This window comes from Colobus angolensis, unplaced genomic scaffold, assembly GCF_000951035.1.
Source record: "Colobus angolensis palliatus isolate OR3802 unplaced genomic scaffold, Cang.pa_1.0 Scaffold126, whole genome shotgun sequence".
Classification (NCBI taxonomy): Eukaryota; Metazoa; Chordata; class Mammalia; order Primates; family Cercopithecidae; genus Colobus; species Colobus angolensis.
Window position 1 is genome coordinate 8,263,918 of NW_012113808.1, and position 21,437 is coordinate 8,285,354.

General features: G+C 35.2%; 1 protein-coding gene across 4 annotated transcripts in view; it reads left to right on the forward strand.

Annotated features, from left to right (window-relative positions):
- The window catches only part of DCAF6 (DDB1 and CUL4 associated factor 6), a 142,999-nt gene that overhangs the window by 56,247 nt on the left and 65,315 nt on the right, over positions 1 to 21,437 (forward strand). For all 4 annotated transcript variants that reach the window (XM_011933405.1, XM_011933404.1, XM_011933406.1 and 1 more), the window contains 6 exons: positions 725 to 838; positions 4,376 to 4,511; positions 6,314 to 6,528; positions 14,681 to 14,774; positions 16,074 to 16,193; positions 16,737 to 16,997. In XM_011933405.1, the coding sequence (XP_011788795.1) occupies positions 725 to 838; positions 4,376 to 4,511; positions 6,314 to 6,528; positions 14,681 to 14,774; positions 16,074 to 16,193; positions 16,737 to 16,997 (940 nt within the window). The remainder of the gene's footprint in view (positions 1 to 724; positions 839 to 4,375; positions 4,512 to 6,313; positions 6,529 to 14,680; positions 14,775 to 16,073; positions 16,194 to 16,736; positions 16,998 to 21,437) is intronic.

Consider the following 21,437-nt stretch of genomic DNA (forward strand, 5'->3'; position numbering starts at 1 on the left):
ACAGGCTACAGACCAGTACTGGGTCTTTGGGACATAGGGAGAGAGGAACTTACTGAGGCAGGGTTTATAGAGAGCCTCAACTTACAGTACTGTCACTGCTAAATTAGAAGTGGATACAGGCATATCTAAAATATTGTACTTCTTTAAAAAAGATTATTATAGTAAAATACGTATAAAGTTTGACATTTAAACTATTGTTTTGAGAGTACATTTCGTTGACATTAAGTATATTCATGTTGTGTAACCATTACCACAATTAAAATTTTTCTGAGAGGTGAGTTATGCACTTAAATCATTTCAGCATCCCACAGTTTTCTTAAACATTACCAGAGAAGAAAATTTGCTTACCTATTTATTATACAGTTATAAATTCACATAGATAAAACATAAAAATTAAGCTTTGAATAGTTTGAACAAGCTACCTAGGGGAGAATCATTCTTCCCTGGTTGTTAGAAGTTTATAACTTCAAATAACTTTTTATCTGAAGTTAAGTTAATGCTAATCTTCAAAGTCCTGAATCATATTAATTTAACAGTTACTTCTTATCTATTTCTATCTATATTGTACCATTCTGAATCATAGTATGGGTAAGTCATGAATAACCAAAATGCATGGTTTTTGTAACCTTTACCTTAATCATTTTATGAAATAGTAGGAATATTTTTCAGAACCATCTGTTTAAATGTTCAGTATGATTATCTGCACTTTTCTTTTCATCTTCAGATTATGACTGTACCCAATGACCCTTACACTTTTCTCTCTTGTGGTGAAGATGGAACTGTTAGGTGGTTTGATACACGCATCAAAACTAGCTGCACAAAAGAAGATTGTAAAGATGTAAGAATTAAATTTTTATACAAATGAGGCAGAAAAAATTAAGGTTATAATTAAAATTGGACAGTAAGTTATGTGGATGGTAAGATTATGGGTGAATTTTTAAATTTTTGTTTTGCTAAAATATTTAATAAGCATATTTTTTATAATTAGAAATTGAAAAATGTAAAATGTTAATATTGAAGTTGGGGAACTTATATTTTAATTGTACATTTAAAATACATTTATGAAAATTCAAATAATTGTTCAGTATGTACTCTCTAATATTATAAAAACCTGAAGAATTTATATCAATATGTCTCATTTACTCATGGAAACAACTTCGACTAACTAAATAGCAGTTATAAAAGCTTGTGGTAGTTTATTGTCTTTTTTTCTCCTTTTAAACTGTAATTACATGTTATCTTTTTAAAAAAGAAGTAATAAGATACCATGCTATCAACATGTTTGTTCAAATTTAGCTCACTTTCCTAAAGATAATATCTCTACTGTCAGTTTTTTATGCTTTAATACTATTTAATTAAATTAATTAATGTGTTGTTTGAGACAAGGTCTCAGTCTGTCATGTCAGGCCAGAGTGCAGTGGTGAAATCCTAGCTTACTGCAACCTCAATTTTCTGGGCTCAAGTAATCTTCCTGCCTTAGCCTTCTGAGTAGCTGGGACTACGGGTATGTGCCACTATGCCCAACTAATTTCTTTTGATTTGTAGTAGATATGAGGTCTTGCCATGTTGCCCAGGCTGGTGGTGTCAAACTCCTAGGCATGAGCCACCATGTTTGACTTTTAATACTATTTTAAACTTATAAAGGCCTGAGAAATCATTCAGTCTTTTGACCCCATACAAGTAATTCCAAGTGGTTTTTCCTGACATACATTATTTAGAGCACAGTAGTTTTTCCTTGGATCATTTTGAAGTAGGAAATGAAATAAGAAAGTACTATTCAAAAAATATTTTTACTGAAAGTTACAAAAAAAAAAAAAAAGAAATTACTATTAATCAGGTTAAGTGCTTGCTAACTAAACCAGTTACCAACTGGTTAACATGCTTTAGGGTGAAAAGATTATTTTATATATTTGAAACAGAGAAATAAAAGCAAACAAAAAGTAGAAATTGAAAAACCTTTAGGCTGGGTGTGGTGGCTCAAGCCTATAATCCCAGCACTTTGGAAGGCTGAGGCAGGTGGATCACAAGGTCAGGAGTTCGAGATCAGCCTGGTCAACATAGTGAAACTCCGTCTCTACTAAAAATACAAAAAATTAGCCGGGTGTGGTGACAGGTGCCTGTAATCCCAGCTACTCGGGAGGCTGAGGAAGGAGAATTCCTTGATCCTGGGAGGCGGAGGTTGCCGTGAGCCGAGATCACACCACTGCACTTCAGCTCGGGTGACAGTGCGAGACTCCATCTCAAACAAAACAAAACCAAAAAACCTTTAAACATACAGTTTAATCAGTTTTTTTGTTATGTATTTGTATATACACACATATGCAAATAGGGAAACATTGAACTAAACTCAGAAATAAGTTTAAATATCAGGTGATTAGGGGTGTTTGATATACCTGTTCCTTAGAGTAAGTGGTGGGTACTAAATTTTTTTATTGCAAACTCTCTTAAGCTGTTTTAGTGTTTCAATGTAGTAAGATTCAGTTGTGCTTTAAACAAAAACCCCAGGAAAATACAAAAACAAGTCTGATAAGACGTGAAAGTACTCTTTCCTTAGTAAAACTTTTCCTTTACGTATAAAAGTGAAATGAAGCAGAGAGTATAAAGAAAAACTGGTAACTAGAGTAATGCTTACCTACTAAAAACTTAGAATTATGAAAGGCATTTGGTTAATGAATTCTATGTAAGAAGAGTAATGTTCTAAAATTAGTAGTTGAATAAAGTATAAGGTTAAATTGACTTAAAAACATTACTGGGGACCGGGCGCTGTGGCTCACACCTGTAATCCCAGCACTTTGGGAGGCTGAGGCGGGCAGATCACCTGAGGTTAGGAGTTCGAGACCAGCCTGACCAACATGGAGAAACCCCGTCTCTACTAAAAATACAAAATAAATTAGCTGGGCGTGGTGGCACATGCCTGTAATCCTAGCTACTCAGGAGGCTGAGGCAGGAGAATCTCTTGAACCTGGGAGGCGGAGGTTGCACTGCACTCCCAACCTGGCGACAGAGCAAGGCTCCATCTCAAAAAAAAAAAAAAAAATTACTGAGAAGAATGAGCAGTGAGAGTCATTAGAGAAAACAGTATGGAATCAACAGAGTACCTTCAGGATATATGTTTGGGGTACTAGCTCTTACATTTTCTAATTATTCTACAGAGATAAGTAATAACATTATAGTAAGACCTGTCTTTTGCAGGGTTTGTATTTATATGTGTACTTTATTTTTGAGCTGGTTAAGGAGAAAGGTTTTATAAGTAAAAAAAAGTATACAATGTAAAAGTTAATTTTTTACTATATTTTAATAGCAATGGTTACATTTAAAATATTATGAATAAGCCTGGGCAACATAGTGAGACCCTATTTGTACAAAAAAAATTTTAAAAAATTAGCCCAGTATGGTGGTATGCACCTGTAGTCCTAGCCACTTGAGAGGCTGAGACAGGAGGATCATTTGACCTCAAGAGTCTGAGGTTACAGTGAGTTGTGATAACACCGCTGTAAGCCTGGGCAACAGAGCAAGAAAATGTCTCAAAAAGAGAAAAAAATATGAATACTATATAAATAATCAATAGTTATCATAGACAGTATGAGAGATTTGTCATAGGTAGGTTATAACTCCGTCTTTACTGTCAAGTGGACCAATAATAGCAGGCATTTCTAATGGTACTAATGACTTAGTGATACATTATATAGGTAATTTTGAATTTTTTACATTTCTAAAGATGTTCATTATTCATGAGTATGGGAATATTTAACAGGCATTTCTGAGAAATAATTCGAATTGTATTATAACATTGTATGAAATGTAGCTAGTTTGGAAAGAGTTTTAATTGTGGTCACATAAATACGAGTTTCTTGGATTATTACCATCTTTTTGTAGCTGGTGCTGATCTAGTATAATTAGTCAGTATTTTCAGTCTTATATTTGAAATTAATTTTTATTTTTTCCTTTTTAGAATGTATTTAATTGCTCAAATACTGATCATTTTTAAAATCCGTATTTTAATTAACTTTAGTATTTTCATATTTTTAATTATTTTGATTGGTTTATAAGGAAAGTATACAATATTGTGGTAGAAATCTTATCAATTTTGGAGTTGCATGGCCAACTATAAAGAAAAGAGTATCTTTCTTAGAAATATTGATTGAGTATATTTATTTTGATTTTACATAGGCTGAATGTATTAGAAATAATTTCTAGTAGAAATCTGAAAAAAAAGTTAAAAGAAAGCCATATTGTTTTTCCGCTCATTGTCATTCTTGACTGAATTAGGAGTTCTGAGAATGGTTATTCTAATTACTAATGAGAAAATGTTGTAAATATAATTTCACTTCTGCTGTATAGCTGTATGTAATTGGTATTATGTTATGTTTTGTAGGATATTTTAATTAACTGTCGACGTGCTGCCACGTCTGTTGCTATTTGCCCACCAATACCATATTACTTTGCTGTTGGTTGTTCTGATAGCTCAGTACGAATATATGATCGGCGAATGCTGGGCACAAGAGCTACAGGTAAGAAGATAATATTAGAGAAAATATAGGACTGTCAGTTCAAAGAGTAAATCTTTATGACATCTTCAGTTTTGAAATTTCTTGTTTGTTATAAAATTTCAGAAAATGGTATTTGTTTAGTATGGATTATTATAAAAAAATAACATTTCACCAAGTGTTTGTAACCCTTTGGGATGATACTTATGCAGTTTAACTTTAAAAAGTTGTAACATTTGATGTATTAGTTTGGCAGGACTACCATAACAAATGACCACAAACTGGGTATCTTAAAGCAACAGAAATTTATTCTCTTAAATTTCTGGAGGCTCAATGTCTGAAATCAGGATGTCTTATGATTGGTTTCTACTGGAGGTTCTGTTCCATGATCTCCCCTAGCTTGTGGTGGTTGCTGCCAATCCTTGGCATCCTCTTGGTATAGATGAGTCACTCTAATCTCTGCCACTCTCTTTACATGCCATTCTCCCCATGTGTGTCTGCGTTTACATTTTCCTCTTAGGGCACTAGTCATATTGGATTTGGGCCCACCCTTAATCCAGTTAGGGTGAGGTGGGCCCTGGATTAGTTACCTCACTGTAACTAAACTACATCTGTAAAGGTCACATTCTGTTCAGAATAGTGACTTGGGTATGTATTAATATGTAGCATATGTTTATTCCTGCTTACCTTAAAGTGCTATTAATAATGCTACTATTACCTTAAAGTGCTTTAGTAATGAATTTGAATCTAATATAAACCAGTGCTCTTTCCCTTCACTCACTGTAGGATCAAAGTACTTCCAAAATAACCAATTAGAAGTCAACTTCCTTTCACATTTTTTCAGTAAAGGAAGGCCAGGATTACACACACACACACGCGCACACACACACACTCTGAATGCACATTCATATATTCACATATTTTATATTGTTAAAAATAAAGGTGGACTTGGGAAGAAGCCAACAATGTCAGTAAAGATGTACATAGATTATTGAGATGAGAATGCCAGATGAGATCTTTCTTTTTGAAACTGTGATAGCTTTTATTTATATTGCTACATTAAGTCACATATCTAATAATAATCGAGGAGTCCAGTCTATTTGGATATGTACATTTAGGGGAAACAGTAGTAATATAATATGAAATCATAGGCTTAATTATTGTTTCTCAACAGGTGGACACAATTGACATTTTGAGCATGATAAGACTTCATTGTGCAAGGTTATACAGCTTTGTGGGATTCTTAGAATTTAGCTTTTCTGGGCCCCCAGGGCACAAAGTGCCAGTTGTGCACCTATTATATTGCATTGAGTACCAGAGTTAATTAAAATTGGAATAGCGTTCTTAACTCTGTACTATATAACAGGCAAATTTCATGGCAATCAGAAATTTTTTTAAGAAGTAAAAGTTGTATCATCTTAAGGATATTGCATACATTGCATACTAATTTATGTAGTATGCTAATAAGTATCAGTTTTTTGTAAAACTTTACTATCTTAATTTGGGGCAAACTTTTGGAAGATGACTTCGTGTGACTGTATTTATAAATCATTTTCCTTGATTAACTCATTTCAACAAAGCGTATGTAATCTGGAATTCTAGACAATCATGAAGTTTTTTTGTAGAGATGTTACCTTTATACCATATTCTTTTTTGTTTCGTTACAAAATCTGACTACAGAGAAAGAACTTCTACTACAAATAAATGTGATGGCTTTTATTTATGTTGCTACTTTAAGTCACATATGTAATAATTCAGATTAAGAGTTTTAAAAAATGTTTTTCTTTAAAACATTAATTTGAAATAACTTCTTGTTTCTTATTTAGGAAATTATGCAGGTCGAGGGACTACTGGAATGGTTGCCCGTTTTATTCCTTCCCATCTTAATAATAAGTCCTGCAGAGTGACATCTCTGTGTTACAGTGAAGATGGTCAAGAGATTCTCGTTAGTTACTCTTCAGATTACATATATCTTTTTGACCCGAAAGATGATACAGCACGAGAACTTAAAACTCCTTCTGCAGAAGAGAGAAGAGAAGAGGTAAGTTTACTCAAAGCCATGTCCTTTGGCCGGGCGCAGTGGCTCACGCCTGTAATCCCAGCACTTTGGAGGCCGAGGCGCGTGGATCACCTGAGGTTGGGAGTTCGTGACCAACCTAACCAACATGGAGAAACCCTGTCTCTACTAAAAATACAAAATTAGCTGGGCATGGTGGCACATGCCTGTAATCCCAGCTACTCAGGAGGCTGAGGCAGGAGAATTGCTTGAACCCGGGAGGTGGAGGTTGTGGTGAGCTAAGATCGCGCCATTGCACTTCAGCCTGGGCAACAAGAGCGAAACTCCATCTCAAGAAAAAAAAAAGAAAAAGAAAAAAAGCACCATGTCCTTTATTTAATTCAGAAACAATTCAGTGACTCTTGGGGCCTAAAGGCCAAAAAGAAAAAAAAAAACACATTAATTTTCAAGGCACTTACAGTTCAGAAAACAAAAAACATGAGACATACTTGAAAGAATAGAAGCTAATAAATTACTATCAGTTATTACTAATTACTATTAGTATTTAGTTACTAATAATTTCTAAGTAGTAATGACAAAAATAGTATTTTTGTAATTTGTATTATAATTAGTAATAACTAATAATTACTAGCGTCTATATTAGTAATAATAAATTACTGATTTATTATTCGTATTCTAAATACTATTTCTAACTCACTATTAGTGAATTATTAGGGATAAGGCTTTAGAAAAAAGTATTTTTAATTTTTTTTAAAGAGAATATATTTGATAGCAAAATGTTTCTCTGACTTTGTAAATGCATAAGAAAGATCAACAGTTTTATCACTTGCAGAAAAGGCAATTAAAATAATAGAAAATATGATGATAAATTTCCGAGAGACTAAATGTGTATGTCTATGAATCAGTAGAATTTTTACTTACTACCATTTACCCTTCGTATATGGACAGCAATCCCTTTCTCTCCCAATTGTGCCTTTCACAGTTACATACTAGTGATTTATAACATTAACCCTAGGTATATTTTATAAAATAAATATAAGTGGGAAAAAGATAAGTTAAAGTAGTTGTATATATTGAAAAGTAGGTGAATGAATTACTTTCACAAAACTACTAAAAGATAATGAATTTATTATTTATAAAAGGGGAAAAGTAGAAATAAGGTATCTGACAGTATACAGCTGTAGAAAAATGTCTAACCTGTTAAGCTTCTTTCCTCAATATGTTTTTCATTTTGGCTTTTTTATTTTATAATGTTCTGTGTTTATTCACTCTGAACTTTGGCTTGTAAAAGTCTTTTGAAATTAACCATTGATTTTTATTTTCAGTGACTTTTTGGTATTGGCTCAATGCCTATTAATACATTTTAAACGTTACTAATAACAGTGATTTTGGAATTCCTACGAGATACAAAACTATATTCATTCCTCGTAATTTCAGGTATAGAGGGCTGTAAAATTAGAAAATAAATCAGTATTGCTTTATAAATATACTTTGAGATTTTTATCACAGCAGTGTATTTATTTGAATTAGGAAATTGATGAAGAAGGGTATGATAGCTAATAAAATGATTTTTGAGTTTATTCTGGTTGAAAACAAGAAATCTGCTCTGTCGTTTTGTTACTGCTGTATAAATTTCCCCTTGAAATACATGGGTAAGTAAAGTTATAGTCATGCTGTGATTGTTACATAATGAGAGTTGGAAGTCCATAGACATTTTAAGTGGGCCAACTAGTTTTGATACCATAGAATACTTAGCCAAAAGATATTTATATAATCAGAATGAAAGAGACTGAGTCATGAACATTTTTTTTTTTTTTTTCTGGGAGCCTTTTCCTTGGTCTTGTTTATTGCATTAACTAAATTAAGAAAAATAATGCTGAAAGTGGATTTAAATTATGCTTATTGGCTGGGCGCAGTGGCTCACGTCTGTAATCCCAACACTTTGGGAGGCCAAGGCGGGTGGATCACCTGAGGTCAGGAGTTTGAGACCAGCCTGGCCAACATGGTGAAACCCTGTCTCTACTAAAAATACAAAAATTAGCCAGGCTTGGTGGTGGGTGCCTGTAATCCCAGCTACTTGGGAGGTTGAGGCAAGAGAATCCCTGGAACCCTGGAGAAGGAGGTTTCAGTGAGCCGAGATCGCGCCACTGTACTCCAGCCTGGGCGACAGGAGGGAAAGTCAGTCTCAGGAAAAAAAAAAAAAAAAACGTATTATAACAAACCAAACAATTCAGAAGTATGCATAGAAGAAATTAATAACCTGTCTTATTTGTAATTCTAACACGTTTTGGTGTTTTATACTAAAACTTTGCTGATAGTGTTTGGACAAACTCAACTCACCAAATATTTATTGGGTGCCTAATATACACCAAGTCCTCCACTAAACTTTGGAAAATGAAGGATGATGAGACAAAGACATGACGTCTTACTCAAGGAATTCGCAGCTTAGTGGAAGTAGAGATACAAGTAAATAAATATGTAAAACTTAATATAGAATTATGTATAAGGACTATGTTCTGTATAAGTAGAACAAAGTAGGGAGTAATTGATCTTAATTGGGAACATTAGTAAAGCCTGAGGAAGGTTTTAAAGCATGAATAAAAGTTTATTGTATGATTTTGTTTTATGTTTCCATAATATTTTTGCATTTTCTCAATTTGTGGAGGCCTTTCTATTTCCTTACCACCTCTAATAATTTCTTTCATTTTTCCCCCCTTCTTTCTTTGGTTCATTCTTTTGTCTTAATTTTTTTTGTACTTCCTGTTTTCCCTTATTTTTGTATCCTGTTTTCTTTTTATCATATCTCTTTTCTTATTTTTGACAGTTTACCACCTGTCCTACCCATTATTGGGCTTCTTTGTTGAATTCATTCTTTCATTTTCTTCTGGGCCTCATAGCTTGTGCCTAAAAATATACTCCAGATCTGACTACTGCTTACCACCACCCTGCTGCATTACCACCCTGAATCCGAGTTGTCAGCATCTCTGGCAAGACCTGTCCCCCTTTATACTTGATTTTGCTAGCTTTCTAACCAGTCTGCCTGCTTTCACTTCGTACAGCCCTATAACTATACAGCATTCAAAGTGATCCTTAGAAATATAAGTTAAATCATGCCACTTTTCTCATCAACATTCTAGTTGGCTCCCTATCTGACCTAAAGCAAAACTGAAGTCCTTATGGTGGCTTCGAGATCTTATATTATGCAGTCCTAATTATTACTTCTACTGTTCTCTTCTTTGCTCTAACCACATCTACTTGCTTAATAACTCAGGCCAAGCATGACTCTATTTTAGGATTTTGCATTTAGTCTACCTGAAATGCTCTTCCCTGGATACCTGGATTTTTTATTCCCTTGTATTTCAGGTCTTTGCTTACGTAACCTTCTTGGTGAAACTCTACTTCACCATCCTATTTAAAATCACAGACTTTAACTGATACTGCCTTTCCCCTTTTCTACTTTATTTCTCTCCATAACAATAACTTCCTATGTATATTTTGCTTTTTTATTTCATGTGTTGTTTGCTCCATCAGGCTGTAAATTCTGTGACACTGGGGATTTTTTTTGTGTATTTTGTCCGTTGTTCTTTTCCAATACCTGTAATAGTACCTGACGTATAAAAGGTGCTCAAAAAAATATTTGGTGAATGAAATGCCATTTTCAGTATTCTTGACTAGGTTATTTCACATACTTAGAAAGTCAAACTTGGGATTGTTTTTAATTTGAAGGTTTTATTGTAGAAATAATTGCTGAGATTGTAAAACCAGTTCTTTGCCTATGTAATATAAAAATTCCTCTATCTTGAAACCACGAAGCAAGATTCTATTATATTATTTTAAGAATAGTTCATATAAAGGATGAAGCCCTGTCGGTTTGGGAATGATTAGTTGTTTGAAAATTTGTACAGCTCTCACATTAAGCTTCCTTTGTTCTGGTTATTCCCTGTCACACACTTATGTCTTCCTATGTAGATTTTACTATTATCAGTAGCCTTTAGCCATACTTACACATAATATGGAATTTATGGGAATTTTTTTTTCTGTCTCCTTTGCTGAGGATGCAAAGATTTTTTTCTATTCATGTTAGTAGGTATGGTTTCCAGGAGAAATCAGAAAATTCACAGTTAAGTGTCAGCAAGTTTTTATCAAAACCTGCTTCATTTTCAGGGAAAAAAATCAATGAATGCTGTTTTTATTTTTATTTTTTTATTTTTATTTTATTTTTTTTGAGATGGAGTCTCGCTCTGTCACCCGGGCTGGAGTGCAGTGGCCGGATCTCAGCTCACTGCAAGCTCCGCCTCCTGGGTTTACGCCATTCTCCTGCCTCAGCCTCCCGAGTAGCTGGGACTACAGGCGCCCGCCACCTCGCCCCGCCACCTCGCCCGGCTAGTTTTTTGTATTTTTAGTAGAGACGGGGTTTCACCGTGTTAGCCAGGATGGTCTCGAACTCCTGACCTCATGATCCACCCGTCTCGGCCTCCCAAAGTGCTGGGATTACAGGCTTGAGCCACCGCGCCCGGCCCGAATGCTGTTTTTAAAAATAAATAAAAATAAAAGGAGGGACCCACAGAATGGGAGGAAATGTTTTGCAGATCGTGTGTCTGGTTACAGTTTAGTATCCAGAATGTATAAGGAGCACTTACAGTGCAACAATAAAAAGACAAATATCCAAATTTAAAAATAGGTAAAGGATTTGAATATATAATACCTTTTTTTTTTTTTCCCCCAGAGAAGACATATAATAGAAATGGTAATAAGTACATAAGGAGATACTCAACATTATTAGTCCTCAGGGAAATGCAGGTCACAACCACAGTGAGGTATCACTTCATACCCACTAGGATGACTAAAATAAAAAGGACAGACAATAACAAGTGTTGACAAACATGTGGAGAAACTGGAACCCTCAAAAATTAGACTTATTATATGACCCATACTTCCCCTCCTAGATATACAGGCTTCTCTTGGAGATATTGTAGGTTCAGTTCTAGACCATTGCAATAAAGAAAATATTGCAGTAAAGCAAGTCACACAGATCTTTTGGTTTCCCAGTGCATGTAAAAGTTATGTTTATATTGTACCATCGTCTGTTAAGTGTGCAATAACATTATGTCTTGAAAATCAATGTGTATACCTTAATTTAAAAATACTTCATTGCTAAAAAGTGCTAATAATCATCTGAGCCTCAGTAAGTTGTATTCTTTTTGCTGGTTGAGGGGCTTACCTTGATGTTGATCACTGCTGACTGATCAGAGTGGTGGTGGCTGAAGGTTGGGGCTGTGACAGTTTCTTGAAATAAGACATCAGTAAAGTTAGCTGCATCGATAGACTCTTCCTTTCATAAAAGATGTATTTGTAGCTTGTAATGCTGTTTGATAGCTTCTTACCCACAATAGAACTTTTCTCCAGATTGGAGTTAATCATTTCAAACCCTGCTGCTTTATCAACTAAGTTTATGTAGTACTCTATAATAGATCCTTTGTTGTCATTTCAACGGTGTTCACAGCATCTTCACTAGGAGTTGCTTCTTACGGATAAGCAAAGAAAGTGGTTTGAGCCTCGGGAAACCACTTTGCTCATCTGTAAGGAGCAACTCCTTATCTGTTCAAGTTTTATCATGAGATTGCAACAATTCAGTCACACCTTCAGTCTGTACTTCTAATTCTAGTTCTTTAGTTGTTCTCACCTCATCTGCAGTGACTACCTCTACTGAAGTCTTCTACCCCTCAAAGTGATCCATTAGGGTTGGAATTAACTTCTTCCAAACCCCGGTTAATATTGTCATTTTGACCTCCCACGAATCACAGATGTTCTTAATCAGGCATCTAGAATGGTGAATCCTTTCTAGGTTTTCAGTTGACTTTTCACAGATCCATAAGAGGAATCACTATCTATGGCAGCTATAACCTTACAAAATGTGTTTCTTAAATAAGACCTGAAAGTTGAAATTACTCTTTGATCCATGGGATGCAATGAAAATATTAATCTCCTTGTATATCTCCATCAGAGCCCTTGGATGACCAGGTGCGCATTGTCAGTGCCCAGTAGTATTTTGAAAGGAATCTTTCTTTCTGGGCAGTAGGTCTCAATAGTGGGCTTCAAATAGTCAGTAAAACATGCTGTAAAGAAATGTGCCCTTACCCAGGCTTTGTTATTCCATTTATAGAGCAGATTCAATTAAAAATAAATCTTAAGGGCCTTAGGATTTTCAGAATGGTAAATGAGCATTGGCTTCTGCTTAATGTCACCACTGCATAAGCCCTTAACAAGAGAACCAGCATGTCCTTGGAAGGTTTGAAGCCAGGCATCAACTTCTCCTCTCTAGCTGTAAAAGTCCTAAATGGCCTCTGCTTCTGATAGAAGGCTGTTTCATCTGCATTGGAAATCTGTTGTTTGGTGTAGCCACTTTGATAATTATCTTAACTAGATCTTCTGGATAACTTGCTGCAGCTTCCACATCAGGACTTGCTGTTTTATCTTGTACTTTTATGTTATAGAGAGACAGCTTCTTTCCTTAAACTGCATGAACCAACCCCTCTTAGCTTCAGACTTTTATTCTGTAGCTCCCTCACCTCTCTCATTTTCATAGCATTAAAGAGATTTAGGACCTTGCTGTGGGTTAGGCTTTAGCTTAAGGGAATGTGATGACTGGTTTGATCTTCTTTCTAGACCACTCAGACTATTTCCATATCAGCAATAAGGCTGTTTCATTTTCTTATCGTTCATACGTCCACTGGAGTAGCACTTCTAAAAGATCCTTCCAGAACTTTTACTTTGCTTTTACAACTTTGCTGTTTGGTGTAAGAGGCCTAGCTTTTGGCCTGTCTTGGCTTTCAACATGCTTTCCTCACTTAGCTTAATCGTTTCTAGCTTTTGATTTAAAGTGAAAGGCATATGACTCTTCCTTTCATTTGAACACTTAGAGGCGATTGTAGGGTTATTAAATGGCCTAATTTCAATATTATTGTTGTGTCTCAGGGAATTGGAAGACTCAAGGAGAGGGAGAGACATGGGGAAACAGCTGGTCAGTGAAGCAGTCAGAATACACATAACATTTGTCAATTAAATTCAGAGTCTTTTTTTTTTTTTTTTTGAGGCGGAGTCTCGCTCTGTCGCCCGGACTGGAGTGCAGTGGCCAGATCTCAGCTCACTGCAAGCTCCGCCTCCTGGGTTTACGCCATTCTCCTGCCTCAGCCTCCCGAGTAGCTGGGACTACAGGTGCCCGCCACCTCGCCAGGCTAGTTTTTGTATTTTTAGTAGAGACGGGGTTTCACCGTGTTAGCCAGGATGGTCTCGATCTCCTGACCTCGTGATCCGCCCGTCTCGGCCTCCCAAAGTGCTGGGATTACAGGCTTGAGCCACTGCGCCCGGCCTATTGACCATTTTTATAATTGATCAATGAACTTGGCAATTGGTCATTCACTGCTGACTGGTGAGAATGAAGTTAGTGGAAAGATAGGATATCATTGGAAAGATTGACTACAATGGATTGAAGGAGGAGTGGTAGATTGAATATAGAATTTTCTCAAGAAGCTTGAGTAAAGTGATAGCAAGAGAAAGGACTGTAGCTGTAAAACTGAGGTTTTATGAAGTTGAAATATTGTTTTTTCCCTTTAAAATGATAAGAACCTTTAGCATGTTGCCACAAAGAACTGAGAGAGAAAATGAATGTAGGTATAGAAAAGAGAGAATAATGGGTCAAGCAGGATACTCAAGGAGTTGAAGGAATGAAATAAAAAGCACAGATGGAGAAATTAGGCTTAAGAAGAATAAATGATACACTCTTCAAGAAAGGCTGGAAGGAGTTACAAAGTTGTAGATGTAGGCTTAATTTGTAGAATTCAGCTGAAGAAAATGATGTCACTTTTGTTTTCTCTGAAGTAGGAGGAAAAATTGTTAGAGGGCAAGAATGAGGGCAGCAGGATGAAATAGATAGCCTGAGGCAAGTCATAAAGGGTTGGAATAGATTCTGTTTGGGAATCGAAGAGTAAATTGTCAATAATAAGTAAAAATAATGAGGACTCCCATTATTAATTAGGTATGTGGGTAATTTACCTAGACTATATTTATCATCACAGTTGAAAACTAAGGCTCAAGATGAATTTTAAACTTACATAGAAAGAAAGTAGAGTAGGTGAATTTTAAACTTACATAGAATTTACCCGTTCTTATGTTTTAGTTGCGACAACCACCAGTTAAGCGTTTGAGACTTCGTGGTGATTGGTCAGATACTGGACCCAGAGCAAGGCCGGAGAGTGAACGAGAACGAGATGGTAACTATGCTTTGGTCAGCTTTTCCTTGTATATGGTATTTTAAAATTAATATTTTAACTTCCAGTTTCTTCACTATTATAAATGATTCTGTAAAGACCATTCTTGTACATAAAAGTATACTTATGCAAATATATCTTAGGATAAATTCTTAGAAGTGGAATGGCTGAGTCACTGGATAAGTACCTTTTAATTTTGGTAGTTGTTATCAAATTACTCTCCAAAAAAGATGTGCTAATTTACATTCCCACTGAAAGTATAAGAATGCCCATTGTCCCATAGTACATTGAGTGTTGTCAGACTTCTCAATTTTTGCCTTTCTATTAGATATTAAGAGAAATGAAAACTCAGCCTAAGGGTTTTATATTAGCACATAAAATATTTTTTCTTTCTATCAAGTGCCTTTGATAAGCATAAGAAACTACCCTGGGAGCTTTAAGATAGCACACTTGAAAATATAATTAATCTATGAATTATAATTCTGTATAATTATGTTTTATTAAATTGGTCTGTAACCAAAATCTTACTGTAATGACCTCTGAAACATCTTTTGTGATCAAAAGCATATTCCCCAATATATGAGCTACATTATATAAAGGCAGTAAAGTGTAAAAGAAACTCTGATTTCACAGAAAATATGAGGAGAACCGATTTTCATTTTAAATTATAAGACTATTGAATAGAGTTGTCACATTTTGAATTTGACATTACACTTTTAATTTGAAAATGCCCTTGGAAAAACTTGTTTACTTGCAGAAGGAAAAGGAGTGAGGAAGGAGACAAAATACTTTGTGGTTCCAGTTAATTTCAAATATCTGAAATTTTCTTATAGTAAATGATGATGAAAATAAATTGACTTTAAGGAAACTTCATGTGAAAACATAAGGCTATTTTGTGTCTGTACTTCATTATAATGCTTTAGGGGGAGGGAAAACCTTTCTTTTAATTTATTAAACTTAGAATTCATGAGCTCTTCTTGGCTGGGTACTCTTAGAACTAAAAATTTAGGTTGAGGTAGGAGGTGGGAGGTTTAGAGGTACCTAAGAATAAGCAAAGACAAGTGAGAGGTGAACCCTGTTCTCGAGAAACTTTACCATACACATGGAGAGTCACTCATAAAACAATTACTATAAAATGTGATGAAAGCTCTAATAGATTTATATATATTCGTACAATTTATTTAGGAAATTTGATTTTTAAAAAAATGCTTTCATTTTAAAGCCCTTCAGATCTAGGTTTTTGTATTAATGAAAGATTCTGACTCGTTACTAAACTCACTGATAAGACCTATATTGTAATAGGAGAGCAGAGTCCCAATGTGTCATTGATGCAGAGAATGTCTGATATGTTATCAAGATGGTTCGAAGAAGCAAGTGAGGTTGCACAAAGCAATAGAGGACGAGGAAGATCTCGACCCAGAGGTAATTTTTCATATTAATTAAAGTCATCAGAAAGCTGGCAAAAACTACTTATGAAAGCCAGTTTTTATTTATATCATGTAAATTATACTATGTTTTACATCTGTAATAATCACAAGGTTCTTATTGTATGGTGTGAAGTAGTAGAGAATAAAAGGTATTGGACATAATTTGTCCCTTCTGGTGCCATTAGACCTAGTGCATATCTTTTGCTTTTCTCAAAGTAAAGTAAAAGAATCTGAGATTCCCCATTTTAAGTGTTTTTTTAATGCGCTCTGAGAATGGAAATATTTAAAATTCTTTGTATAAACAAGTTTTATGTAATTGGAAAGATTGATTGCTTTAACAGGAATATGTTGTAGATAAATTTTTACCCCTCTTGACTGGCCTATTTTGTTAAATGGACCAAATCACCAGTGGTTATTATCACTGAAATCACATATTTGTGTGTGTAAATATAAATGTGTTTTCTGAATGTATCTGTTCAGAGTTGCTGATTTTGGAAAATATTTAAAATTTGAATTTGTGTTAATCTGTGTTTTGAAGGTGGAACAAGTCAATCAGATATTTCAACTCTTCCTACGGTCCCATCAAGTCCTGATTTGGAAGTGAGTGAAACTGCAATGGAAGTAGATACACCACCTGAACAATTTCTTCAGCCTTCTACATCCTCTACAACGTCAGCTCAGGCTCATTCGACATCATCTCCCACAGAAAGCCCTCATTCTACTCCTTTGCTATCTTCTCCAGACAGTGAACAAAAGCAGTCTGTTGAGGCATCTGGACACCACACACATCATCAGTCTGGTGAGGATATTCCTCTCTAAGTATGCTGTGGTTCATTTCATGATTTTTGATAATGAAAACTTCTTTACTGGCTATTTTGAAAGATACTAAATCACATCAACTTCTTGTTGGAATAAATGATCAAAATGAGATGTAATATATGGTTATGTAACTTAAGCACAAAAATTATGTCTTACTTGCATGAGTTTTAACAAATAGCAGGAATCTTCAATTTATATGAAACAATTATTTTAAAAGTACAGGTACCAAAAGATAGTGTTTTGACATAGTTTAATGTGCCTGACTTAAATATTATTTTATAGATTATTAGAGACCAAAATATCTTCTAGATTTGTTTGGTTTTATGTCTATATTAAAGTGATTATGAAAATATCAGTATTAGTTTCATTTTGCCTGTATTCTTGATTATTTTCCCTCAAATAATGCAGTACTTTTAATATACTCTCTATAGTGGATTTGATATGGTATTTTGTCAACAACATATAATTTAGCAAAAAATTTATTTCTCCAGTATTTACATGAAAAAATGCTTATCTTGATACTTGATGCTAGTGAAAAAAACCTCTACATTCTGTTAAAATGCTATTTTCTTCCCAGTATTATAAATCCTCATGGTCAACTTTTTTCCCCTAACTATAGAATGTGCTAGTATTTATAATAGTAATTTTCAACAGATGTATCTACAGTTTACTTGGCACTTTAAACTATATACATGTAATTATAAAAACCAATAAGATATTTATTCATAGTTTTCTTTCGTCCTTCTAAGGAAGAATTTTACTCAATATAGAGCCAGAATTATTAGCAACTAGAAATATGAGCTGGCAGGCCTAAGCTGAAACCTATAAAAAAATTTCTAACAGCTTAGCTGCCAAGCTGTCACTTTATTCTTACATCTCTGGAAACTAATGCCAGATTACCAAATATGGGATGTTTTAATTTAAGCACTCTTTTATCGGTATATACCACGTTTAGTAATTCATTTTCAGTTTCTATGGGAATAAAAGCCAGAGTCAATTACATAACTGTTAACACTGTATGTATTTTATCCATAATAATAAGCTAAAGCTGAGCTACAGAATCAAGGTTTTCACACTCAGTCGACATAGCATTTTAATTTATGGAAAAATAAAATATTTTGGAAGATTTGGGAGTTAAGGGCAGAAGTCGTTAAAAGTTTGTGTTTCAAAGCAGGTAAAATTGGGAAAAGCAAGAATTTTTAAAGTGATAGCATTTTTGGAAATATTCTTGAACATTTTGATCAATTATAAGTTTTTAGGAAAACTTATCAAGAAGACTCAAGCTTACATTCAGCTTCCACTGAATCTCAGCTAATTCTAGTTGTTTCTTAAACATATTTATGAGTAAAGTATGTGGAACTTTTTTTTTTTGGTTTGAGACAGAGTCTCGCTTTGTCGCCCAGGCTGGAGTGCCGTGGCGCAATCTGTGCTCGCTGTAAGCTCCATCTCCCAGGTTCATGCCATTCTCCTGTCTCAGCCCCACGAGTAGCTGGGACTACAGGTGCCCGCCACCACGCCTGGCTAATTTTTTTTGTATTTTTAGTAGAGACAGGGTTTCACCATCTTAGCCAGGATGGTCTCGATCTCCTGACCTCGTGATCCACCCACCTCGGCCTCCCAAAGTGCTGGGATTACAGGCGTGAGCCACAGCGCCCAGCCTGGAACTTTATTTTTTAAAGCTATTTAATGCATTTTAATACTGCATTTCAAATTGCTAAATTCCTTTCAATATTTAATGTAAGTATTAAATGTGACAGTCATTTGAATTATTGAAGAAAAGATATTTTTGGTGATCATGTGATGATTGTTGAAACACTACTCAGTACTTTTACTCATAAATTATTTATAGAAAGTAAGGAAATATTTTTAACTGGGAGATTATTGAGAGAATTTTGGTTGACTATGCTATAGATAATTAGAATATTTCCATGTTATCAAGACAGTATCACTATTGAGATAAATGATTTGGTGTTAGATATAACATCTCAAGGTTATGTCTGTAATTGTTCTGATAACAGCTTTTTCTTTATTCTGGAGTTCAACAGTTCAGCAGTAAGGGCTTTGTTTCTGTTTTTGTTTTTTCTCCAGTCTCTTTTGCATTTGCCATAACCTAAGTCCAAATGTGTTTGTGAATATTGGGAACTGTCCATTGGGTGAATGTAGTAGATGGGAGTGTCAGCTTAGGACCATGATTTCTATTATTTCCCTGCATAGAGATAGAGAAAATGATAAAGTATGCTTCTATCTATACTCGCCTTGCTGTGGATACCTTTTTATGTAAGTGTTTATCCCTTTGCTTTACATGTCCTCCATCATTTTTACTGATATCAAAGAAAGGGACAATGGGAATATGAAAATTTGCTGTGCTCCATCGCTAGTTGAACTTAACTGTCTGCCTTCTCTTAGTCTACAGTGGAATCACTGAATGATAGTGAAGAAAGTTATGACCACAAATTTCAATGGGTGCTCAACACTGCATCAGAGCAGTCTCACACTGTTGCTCTCCAGCTGTACAAAATGACTATTTTACACCTTCATGTCTCTCAAACTTTAACACTCCCCTTCATCCTTGCCCCACTTCCAGAGTCTAACCTTTCATTCACAGTGAAAAGAAAATTACTCATTTTCCTACTATCAATAATTTCCAAGCTTTCCAACATCTGTACTTACATTGTGATAGAAGCAGAAACACATTTTGGAAGAAATGTGCCTGCTCCTATCAAAAGCTAGTCAATGTAGTTGCCATCCCTTTCCAGCTTCTCAAAGACTTTGCCTCTTCTCTTGCATTATCATTGCCTTTTTTTTTTTTTTGCCAGATTGGTTTTTTTGGCCTTAACATGCTCTTATTATCTCTTTTCTTTAAAAATTTTGTCTTAATTATCTCACATTCCCCTTCAGCTATTGCCTTGTCTGCTGCTTTCATAATGAGAATCCTCAGAAGAGTTGTTGATAGATGCTATCTCCATTTTCTTGCCATCCTTCTTATTGACCTTATTATCATCTTATTATCCTTATTAACCAACCCCAATCTGCTTTTCAACACCCGTTTTCTCTGAAACTTTTAATCAAAGTCACCAGTGACATTTACCAGTTTAGAGGATATTTCTCTGTTAGTACCTTACTAGATTTTTCGACCCGGTTGCATTTAACATAGGCTGTCACTCCTCCTTGAAACACTTTCCTTTCTTGGCATCTATGATACCATATTTGCCTATTTACTCTTACTAATTCTGGTGGGTTTTCAGTAACTATTGTTCATGTTTCTTGTTCTATCTCCTTCTGAATATTATAATCGAACCCCTTAGTTCTGTCCCTTTTCTCTTCATATGCTCTTTCTCTGGGTGATTGTGTCAGTTCCCCATAGCTTTTAATATTTCTCGTAAATTGATGACTCACAAATATATATCAGCAGTCTGATCTTCTACCCCGAGTTCCAGACCCTGTGTTTGACTGCTATTTTGACAGTATTTTTTTGTTACTGTTGTACATCTTTTGTTTTTTTTAAAGACAAAGTCTCACTCTGTCGCCCAGCCTGGAGTGCAGTGGCATGATCTCAGGTCACTGCAGCCTCTGCCTCCTGGGTTAAAGCATAAAGCAGTTCTCCTGCCTCAGCCTCCCAAGTAGCTGGGATTACAGGTTCCTGCCACCACACCCAGCAAATTTTTGTATTTTTAGTAGAAATGGGGTTTCCCCATGTTAGTCAGGCTGGTCTTGAACTCCTAACCTCAAGCAATCCTCCCGCCTTGGCCTCCCAAAATACTGGGATTATAGGCATGAGCCACTGCACCTGGCCTATTGTTGTACATTGTAAATTTACATGTTCAAACTAAAACTTAATGCAGCCTCCTACCCTTCCTGTTCCCTAATTGGCTCCCTCTTGGTCCATTTGCTTTTTTGAATAACTTGTGAGTTATTCTTGATTCCTTCCTTTCCCTCAAGTCCCATGCCAGTTCATCAGCAAGTTCTGTCGCTCCTGTATCTAAACTATATCCTACGTCTTTTCATCTCACCATCATTTCGTGTCTCCTAATTGATCTCCCTGTACCTACTGTTGTTCCATTATAATGTATTCTCCATGCAGGAGCCAGAATGAGTATTTTAAAATGTTAAATCAGATTATATAACTTTGCTGTTTAAATCCCTTCAGAGGCTCCTAATTGCATTTAGAAATACAACTACAAAAGAAAAAAAAAAATCAAACTCCTTACTGTGGACCTATAAGAACTTATATGACCTGCCCTTCCCTATCTCTCTAGCCTCATCTCATTCCGTTTTCTCAGTACCTGATGACTGTTACACTCTAGATGTACTACTGGTTTCTTTCGGGTTACCAAAACATTTCAGTGCCAAATTCTTTCTTTTCTTTCCCTTCCCTTCCCTTCCTTCCCCCTCCCTCTACCCCTCCCCTCCCTCCTCTTCC